The sequence below is a fragment of the Henckelia pumila genome, chromosome 4 (genome assembly GCF_033568475.1).
Source record: "Henckelia pumila isolate YLH828 chromosome 4, ASM3356847v2, whole genome shotgun sequence".
In the NCBI taxonomy this organism is placed as follows: domain Eukaryota; kingdom Viridiplantae; phylum Streptophyta; class Magnoliopsida; order Lamiales; family Gesneriaceae; genus Henckelia; species Henckelia pumila.
The window spans coordinates 20,696,303-20,706,196 of NC_133123.1; the positions used below are offsets into that span (position 1 = coordinate 20,696,303).

The 9,894-nt window shown below is 35.7% G+C and overlaps 1 protein-coding gene across 1 annotated transcript; it reads left to right on the plus strand.

Moving 5' to 3' along the window:
* Positions 1-592: 592 nt before the first annotated feature.
* On the plus strand, positions 593-7,867 carry LOC140864951 (AT-hook motif nuclear-localized protein 5-like). The gene is made up of 6 exons (XM_073269400.1): positions 593-844; positions 1,124-1,716; positions 2,547-2,614; positions 2,918-3,049; positions 3,783-3,944; positions 7,255-7,867. Exons 2-6 carry the CDS (start codon positions 1,221-1,223, stop codon positions 7,480-7,482), a joined length of 1,086 nt encoding a protein of 361 aa, XP_073125501.1. The 5' UTR covers positions 593-844; positions 1,124-1,220; the 3' UTR covers positions 7,483-7,867.
* Positions 7,868-9,894: the final 2,027 nt, after the last annotated feature.

A 9,894-nucleotide genomic window follows, 5' to 3' on the forward strand; every position in this document is an offset into this window, starting at 1 on the left:
ACTATTAAGATTGACAGAGAAAGGCTCGAGAGAGGAGAATCAAGAAGAAGGACCGAGGGAAAGCAACGATTTCTCAGCAGAATAAGGTTTTCTTTTTTTTTTTTTTAAAAAAAATATCAAGGTATTTCGTTAAATTGGCCAAAATAGGGAGTTGAAACAAAGAGCAGGCTTTTGTCACGATTGTGAACAAAACATTTCTAAAAAAGAGACCGAGAAAGTATGTAATTTTATTATTAGGGATTTATCACAAATTTTCCGTTTATATAACACATGTTACATACATCGTCTCGTGACAAAACATTTCTAAAAAAGAGACCGAGAAAGTATGTAATTTTATTATTAGGGATTTATCACAAATTTTCCGTTTATATAACACATGTTACATACATCGTGAGTGTCTTTATGGATAAAGTTTAACACAAAGTTCTCCCAAATTGCTTAAAGAATAACAAAACATTTAATAATAAAAAATATTTCAAATATAATAATTTGAAACATAATAATTAACAAATAGCACTGCATATGGTTGAAAAAGACATGTTTTGGTACTTAGGTGCACCCAACTGTCTCCCAATGATTTCAAAGTCAGTCTCAGAATTCTTGCAACATCAATTCCTGTAAAACTCCAATAATTTATTGCTTAAATACTAAAGGCCTTCTTCCCCTTTACTTCAAATGCTCGAAATTTTCTATTTCATCCAACTTTTGTCTTCATTCTTCCTCCCCATCTCCACCACTCTCTCTATTTTCCTCCCACTGTCCCACACTCCAAATTTAGGGTTTCATTTGCTTTCTGTTTGAGGTGGTTGAGCATGGCAGAGCAACGAGTTTGAGTGGTTATGAAGTAAGTTTCTGCATTTCTGTGTGTGAGCTTTTGATGACGCTGTTCCTTTGAGATTCATTTTGTCAAAAGATTCAAACTTTCTGTCTTTTTCTTGAATTTTTGTTCTCTGTGAGTGTTAAGAGCTTGAGCTTACATTTTCTTTTCCTTTTTGCCTGTGTTATTCTTGGAAAACCCATGTCGGAAAATCGTTAAAATACAACCTTCTTTACTTTCAGTTTCATGCTTTTCCTGGGTTTTCTGTCAAGTTCTTTTCCTCAACTTTTTGTGGGTCTCTTTCAGATTGCAGGTTGAGACTGAGAAGTTTCAAGATAAGTGTTTTCGAGGTGAAATCATCTAAAAGAAAACCGATTCTTTCGTGTTTTTACCAACTTGATGCATGGAAGTTAGAGAAGGTATGGCATTACCTGGGTCAGCTCCATACTATTTTAATAATGGTAGAGGTGGGATTAGTGGGTCAGGTAATTCAGGGCATACTTCCAATGTTCATACTGCAATGGGGAGTTCATCCACAGCAAAGACTCCTGTATTACAGACCCAACCTATTTTCAAGAATCTTTCAAATACCAATGTTCAAAATGTAGGCTTTAGTGGTGGTGCTGTAAGTGGTTCAGCTTTTAATGTTGAAAATCCATCACCCAATTTTCCTCATGGAATGGACATGGTTAGAGCGTCTAGTGTGCCTCAAGGGAGTGATCAAGTTAAGAAAAAGAGGGGTAGGCCTAGGAAATATGGCCCAGATGGAGCTAATATGACTTTAAAATTGTCTCCTCTATCTGCCTCCACTCCGTCCTTGGGAGCGATGACCTCAGGGGAAAGACCACGGAGAGGGCGGCCACGTGGTAGTGGGTGGAAGCAGCAGCTTGCTCCACTCGGTGAGTTTTAATTGATGTTGATTATGAGTCTATGATTTTATATTCTGTATAATTATATTTGCGTAAGTTGATGGATTGAATTGTTTTAACGGAGACAATGCATTAGATAAGTTTGATGCATGGTGTGTAAATGATGTTACTAGTGCGGGGTTCTTGATACAAGTGGAGGTTTCAAAAAGTGATAAGTTGAAGTCATTAACAAAAAAAATTTGGTCTGGTGGTCAAGTACCTTAGTCCTTACATCCTGAATTTAATCGACATATTTTATTTATCTGATCTGTTTGGATGGAATTACTATTAGTGTTGTAGCATGTTTTAAAATTGTGGTGTTCATTGCTTTGACTCTCTGGTTAATGCTGGAAGAAATTATACTCGTTCGAGGGTTGGGGATGAGGTGGAAGCCTTCTCAATAGTCCTGTTGGTTTCACATATGTGATTGCTTGATCTCTACGTACACTATATTGCATCATCCGTTTGTTGCGTGCGCATTGAATACGTTTCCATCATTCCCTATGGTATTTAAATTACAATGATCTGTTTGTTGTGCTTTATTTCCATTCCCTCCCTCCCTCCATCCATATTCTCTCCCCTCAAACACAGCAAAATACAAAGTTATTATTTATGGACGTGTAAACAAAATATAGCATTGTCACAAAGGAAGAGAAAAAAAATTCTTGGAATTGCTGCTCTTGAGGGTCTTGAGTTCAATACAAATCTATCATTTGTCCGCCAGTAACACTGTAAATTTAGATTTACTTTTTTACCTCCGTATTTTGTTTTTGGGTTGTTAGAACACTATGTTGACCAAAATCTTGAACATTTTCGACCAGGTGACTGGATGAACAGCTCAGCTGGACTAGCTTTTACACCACACATGTTGAGTATTGCAATTGGAGAGGTACTATGCAGTTTTGAGTTTTTGTGACCAGAAAATAAATCTGATTAAATGCTTTTAAAAAGAGAGAGGCTAAATAAATTGGCATGATTTTGGTGTTCTCTTAGCCGATCTTTCTCCTGCATGATTCCCCGAACTCTGTGCTTCCTTACTAAAGTTTTTCATGTTTCATGTTAGACCTCGTACATCCCAAATTTCTGAATCTGAAAATTTTTTGTTTATGCAATTGTTTATTTGTGATGACAAACATTTGGATCCTTTGTCATTTAGAGTGGAAAGAGATGTAGTCATTGCTGTTCTCTGCAGGATATTGCAGCAAAAATATTGGCATTTGCGCAACAAAGGCCTAGAGCTTTATGCATCTTGTCAGCTACTGGATCAGTTTCTCTAGCTACGCTACGCCAACTTACAGCTTCTGGTGACACTGTCACATATGAGGTTTAGGCATTCATCTTATAATTTTTCCATTTGGCTTAAATTTTAAAATTTCTGGAAATTGGCCTTATATTTAAATTTGGTTGTGCTGAAGCCTACTCTCATTCATATTGAAGTAAACTCAGCTTTGATTATCACGCAATGTGAGAGAGCTTCAAATTAATGATGCCAGCCAGTTGTTCCACTTCTATTCATCTAATAGAACCTATCGCTTGTTCAATATGAAATTTACCGATATGTAACATTTTTTCTTTTATCTCTTTTAATTTTGTTATTTTGGATCGATGGAGTCTCTTTGACTTGATGCACTCTATAATATCATTACCCGTGTGCAATTGATGATGTTACATTAAATTTATATGTTCAGAAACATGCTAAATAGTTATAAGATATTTTATTTGGCATTTCGACCTTGACGGATACATATCCATGTCAAATTGAAGCAGAAACAACCTTGCCTAAATATGGATTACTCACTCAAATAAGGCTGGGCTTAGCATCATTTAATTGCTTCTTAACTTCTTTTCATTTCTCATAATAAATCATACAGAGTTGTTTATCAATATTTGAGTAGTTGCAGTTTAATATGTTGCAACAAATCAGTTTCATCATGAATTTGCTCAATCTTATCAACATCTTCCTGATCTTTTCGTTTGGCATTATGCAAGCATTTTCTGTAAGCTACTGGATAGATATTTTGTTCATCTTTTGAAATGCATATCTTTTACCGATTTAGGGTCGGTTCGAGATATTATGCTTGTCTGGTTCCTATTTGGTTGCTGAAAGTGGCAGTCCCCAAGATAGAACTGGTGGTATAAGTATTTCAGTTTGTAGTCCTGATGGGCATGTGATTGGAGGTTCAATAGGCGGTAGGCTCATTGCAGCAAGTCTGGTACAGGTAAACACTTTTGCTTGGATAGCCTTTTATTTCAGGGACTTACTTTCCAATTTAGCCACTTTGTGGATTGATATAACCCTAAGTTCCTTAAAACACATCGTGAAGTTAATTTTATAGATCAATGTATTCAATACACAATAATACACTATGCGGGGCGTACTCAGGTGAATACAAATCTGGATAACTATATTTGCAATGTAATCAACATCCAGGAATTGACTTTATAAACAACGGAATACATGTAACTAACCTTCACAAAGAAACTGTTCAAACTAGTATCAACACTTTGAACAATTTCTTGTGACGTGCATTCCAAGTGAAATACATCGTGCCAGACACAACAAGATGCGAGCACACGTGATTGTGGTAGTGCCTCGAAATGCCTTCTTGAACTATTTCAATGTACTCCTTAATTTAAGCACACTTGACACCAAAAAGTGCACAATGTTTGTTGTCAGAGTTACTTAAAATGCATAACTTGTTTTTGCATTGATGGAGATGGATTTCGGGAAGGGGTTGAAGTTAAGTACTTGACAACTAGGGGTGCAAATGAATCGAGTTGAGCCAAGTGCCACACTGCTTGAGCTCGATTCGATTTAAATTATGTCTGCTCGAGCTCGAGCTCGAACTCAATTAATCAATTTCAAGACCGAGTTTGACTTGTGTACATGTCGAGGCATTCGAGCTCGTGGTTGAAAAGTTTGAAAAGTTTAGGACAAAAATATCCCTTAAATTTTGAAAAGCTCGTGGTTGAAAAGCTCGAATGCCTTAAAATATCCCTTAAATATCCCTTAAATTTTGACTTGTGTACATATCCCTTAAATTTTGTATCCCTAAATGAAATATATATATATATATACAGTTATTTGAGTAGCTCGAGTTACTCTAATAGAAACAATTAAAATCGAACTTGGCTCGAAAAAAGACTCGAGCTGCTCGAACTCAGTCAAATCAATCTCGAGTTGAGTTTTGACTGAGCTGCTAACAAGTTACTATCGAGTAGCTTAACTCACTTGTGCTCTTAGTTAAAACCATGATAGAATTTAAATTATTGAAACAAGTGTGTGTTGCGGTATCTTCGCTCGCAAGCGTATGATGTCAAGTTTTAATATAAGAATTATGTTTAAGTCGATCCTATAGAGAATGAATCAAATGATATTATATTAAATATTTGAAATTAATGCGATCTTAATCCTATTTAGATCCACGAGAATCAGAGATTTTCAAACCACTAAAATTGCAATGAATAAAATATGAATTCACACACTAAAATATCAAGAGAGATAAATTCTAAAGGTTCGATTTCACTTTATTGTCAACCAATTTAATTTCTAAAGATATTTATATCACAAATTCTTCTAGTTTATTAACCACGAATTCTCAATATTTTATTCTTCATTTCCCAGTTGACAAGTAGAAATTTGTATCTAATATCAAACTCAATATTCATATCAAAGTCTAATATTAAATCCGATAAATAGCACAATTCTTTTTACGGCTTCAACGGATTTATAGGTCTCCTGAACTCTATAAACACCAATGATGTATTCTCTTACAATTCAAAATCCTCTTTTCCGAGTATCAGATTTCAAATGAATATAACAATTCAGGCAGTGATCAGGTAATTGAATGCAATCAATTTATGAAAACGCAAATAACTGAAGAATTATAATATATCAATCAAAATATAAAAAACATGGTCTAAGTCAAGTTACGTTGTTTCTATAGACAAATGAATTAGTTCATAACGAAAATAAAAATCAAACAAAACATGTTCTTGAACATCATTAAAAAATTAGGAGAAAGGAAGAAATAAAAACGAAGGTAGATGATGCTTCTCCGTCCTTGGAAATCACTTCGTCTGAGTTCGCATCAAGATTTCTTGTTCTTCAATTCTCTTGGGTCTCTCAGCCGTCTCCTCTCAAAATTTCATCCAAAAGTCCTTTAGACCTAGCCACCTTTTAAAGCATGGAATAAAAAGTTTCCAAAATTTGTACAGCGACGGGCACTGTGGCTCCCAGAAATTGGCGTTGGGGCGACAATACTTCGAATTAATTTTTCTCTTTGCACACCATCAGGCGCTGGGGCACCACTTTTTCGGTGCTAGGGCACCGTACTGGGCGCTGGGGCTCCAATGCAATTTTCCCAAGTTCAACTTTTGCGAAGCTTTGGAGCTGGGGCGCCCAGAAATGGGTTCCTTATTTCTCGTTTTCTTTCCATATTTTCGTATCATTAACATTTTTAATTGCATAAAAATGGTTGTCGCCCGAAATGCTGCAAACGACACAAAGAAAGACAAAAGACGCATAATATTGCTCGAGAAACAACAAAAATGAAGTTAAATCATGTAAAACAGAAGTGGAACTTATCAATCTGAAATTTTTACTTCAAGTCCTGTAACTTACCATTCATTTTAAGAAAATCTACGTCAAAATGATGTAAGCAGGCTGCACAATGTTCATATTAACTGGTAACTATCTGGAACCTGAACACAAAATATTAGTTGACTAATTTTACGTCTATGCACAATTGTAAATTTTTTATCCATAGCAACAGCACATAAATCCTAATATCCAATGAAATGTTATATCATGATTTACACGCCTTTGCCTAATGTTGGTTGTCGCATTTAACATTAAAAGAAGGCACAAACTATGAGACAACTTTTCCTTGTGTTGAATTACCATATCGGAATGTAGATATACTAAAATCCTCAAACTAAATTTAACTGGATTAATTCTTAATAAAAATATTGATTCACTTCTTTTAGCTTTATTAATAAGAGTCTGACTATATACCCCCTGTTTGTCGATACAGACGTCTCATCACTTATTGATTGCTACAAAATCCTGAAAGGAAATAACCATCATAATCACAACTAATCAAAGGCTTTTTCCCTGATGCATCAAGTCGATGGTCATGCTTGAATTTTTTTTTAATTGTGATCTGTTATTTGTTTAAAACTGGTTGTAATGAGCATTCGTTGTCACATCTCGTCTAGATTTCATTTTGGCTAAAACATGTTGGATTTGGCATTTTTACCATAGCATCTACAAAATTTTCCCCAAACTTCCTTTCGTTAAAATCTTTTTTTGTTGAATGCTATGACAGATCCTATATAGTATATTCTTTAGGATTGTTCCTGGAATGATGTTTTTAGTAATGCTGTATCTTTGGAGTATTTATGTTGTTTATTTTGTGCGAATTTGCAAATATGTAAGAGATTAAATAGCCCACAAATATATATGGTACTCTTTTTTGTTTCAAAAGAGTACTGAAGTACCATGTTGTGTAAAAAACGTTTTTGTAGGTGGTTGCATGTAGTTTTGTGTACGGTGGTTCAAAGGGAAAAACAAAAGCCGAGTCTGAAACGATGGAAGTAAATCTTCCGATCAACCAATCTACAGAGACGTCGTTTGCACCGGACATCAATAATGCTTCTGTTCAAAATCTTACTCCTAAAGCCTGGACAAGCATTTGGCCACCGGTTTCACGAGCAGAAGTTAAAAATCCAGGTATTGACCTAATGCGTGCCTGATACCAGTTTAAACGGACGTGGCAGTTGTTTGTATATATGCATCACAAATGAGACGAGCAGATGAGTTGATTGTTTGGTGGCGATCTCACTGTATGGTAGAAGATCGAGGTTGGTTTGTGCTAACAAATGTTGTATCAAAGTTTCCGTTGTTAGGTTGTCCTAAAGTTATAGGTAATTACGATCTCGGGGGGTGATCTGATCAGAGCTGTTGATTGATTATGTATCATAGATTTATGTGTTGTCTTCATAAGAATGCTTGTTTTAATTGGTTAAACTACTTTCTCCCATTTATGTGGTAGTCAGAAACCTTAGTAATGTAGAAGTCTTAGATGGTGTAATTTTTAGTGTCAATGTTTATGGGTCAAGGGAAAAATTGTTTGCTTGTTATTAGAAATGAAAACAATTCTCTCAAATATTATGCGCTGCACTCTCTCGAATTTAAAAATCATTCTTTAATATTTTTTTTTGAATTCTTCTAAACAATGCATTCAGAAAATTAAAAGTCCAAAAACAGTTCCTTGGTCCAAAAGGGGCTTTGTCTACTTATCTGTCATGCCACGTGCCGTCAGCTCGGTCCTAGTCAAGAATGAGGGAATGGCTAATCAGCTCGAATATTGTCACTCATGGTCTCAAAGTGACAAAACTCAATTATACAACTAAGGATAAAATAGCCCTAGCCCAGGTCATCACAGTAAGGAAATTAAGGCCTTACTTTTTATAACAACCTATCATGGTCCTCATTAATAGTGCCTTGGGAAAATTGCTCCCAATCCCGATGCCTCGGGAATGCTTATCAAATGGGTCACCAAATTAAGTGAGTATGACATTAAATTTGATCCCTTAACTTCCATCAAAGAACAAGCCCTAGCCGATTTTTTTGGTGAAAACTGTTTAGCCAGAATAAGAACAGTGGAAGATTTTTGTGGATGGATCGTCTTGCCAAACAAGAATCGGGGTCGGCATCGTAACCATCTCAGCATGGGACGAGGAAACAAGCATTTCAATCAGATTGGGTTTAGAGCCTCAAATAATGAGGCAGAGTGAAAGGAATTTTATTTCTTGATATTTTTTGCCCTTAATTAATTGGATATTATAAGATTTTGCTTTCTAGACAAGATAAAATATATGGTAAATATCCTATATATATATCGATTATGTTAAAGATATATTTGCCAAGTTTAAATCATGTCTTGATAAGGTGATTATTTGATATAATATAATTCGATATTATCAAGATTTGATTTGCAAGATTTGATAGAGTTTATTTCATACTAAAAGATAGTTGCTTATTATTGTAGGACTCTATCTAAGGAAATCCTCAAGATTTGAAAGCTAATCTATAAAAGGGGATTTCACGCACAAGATGTGAAGAGGCTTCAGACGATAATACACTGCGCATACTCTGAAGAATTCTGTTGAAGAATTTGAAGAACTCTGAAGCAAGGTTTGCAACCATCGTTGTTGCATGTCCTCGTGCTGCAGTTCGTGTTAAAGACATCAGAAACAACACTGTGGGAACTGTGTTGTTGAAGATCTTTTCTGTCTCTTCAATTTAGGCTACGGGAGTTGCATCCAATTTCTTTTATACTCTGTTGTATTTTAGGATGCAAGTTTGATTTCCCAACTTGTTGATAAATTTAGGATTTAATGACTTTTCGTAAAATTACTAGGATTACTTTGTAAGACTGATCTTACGTTTACTAGTAATATTTAGCCCTAAGGCACCCGCACGAGTTTTTATACTCGTGCAAAATTAATTACTTGTGTTTTATTTACGCTTTAAATTTTCGCTGCACTGTGTTGTCTGTGGTGTTATCACACAAAGGACAACACTGCCTATTTTACATAACCAACCACGTACACCGTTTCTTTCACGTGGCATCAAAGCCACCACTTGACTTTACTAAGTGAGTTCCTGGTTTGTGTTACAGATTAGTTATGGACACTCCGTACACAAGTGCAATTCGTCGACCTATTTTGGATGGAACAAATTACGGCCCTTGAAAATTGAAGATGAGCATGTACATTCAATCCATTGAGTCCAGGGCTTGGCAACGTGTTCTTGACGGTTGGTCACCACCTATGAGAGATGATGATGTACCAGGACCAAAGCCAAGATCACAATGGACATCCCAGGAGAATACTGCGGCTATTTATAACGCTAAAGCTCTTAATGCTATGTTTGTTTCTGTTGATATGAATATGTTTAATCTAATTGGTACTTGTACTTGTGCTAGGGATGCTTGAGAGAAACTGCAAACCCACTGTGAAGGCTCGACAAGTGTTAAGAAGACAAGGATGCGTCTCATAACTTCAAAATTTGAGAAAATGAGAATGGAGGAAACAGAGACCATCATGGAATATAATGGTAGGTTGAAGAGCCTTGCAAATGAAGCATCTGTTCTTGGTGAT

What these genes read in the sequence shown, in the direction of transcription:
- LOC140864951 (XM_073269400.1), top strand. Translation starts at nt 1,221, where the DNA reads ATGGAAGTTAGAGAAGGTATGGCATTACCTGGGTCAGCTCCATACTAT. An exon ending in GCAGCAGCTTGCTCCACTCG is followed by an intron (nt 1,717 to 2,546) that starts GTGAGTTTTAAT and finishes ATTTTCGACCAG; the next exon opens with GTGACTGGATGAACAGCTCA. An exon ending in TTGCAGCAAGTCTGGTACAG is followed by an intron (nt 3,945 to 7,254) that starts GTAAACACTTTT and finishes ACGTTTTTGTAG; the next exon opens with GTGGTTGCATGTAGTTTTGT.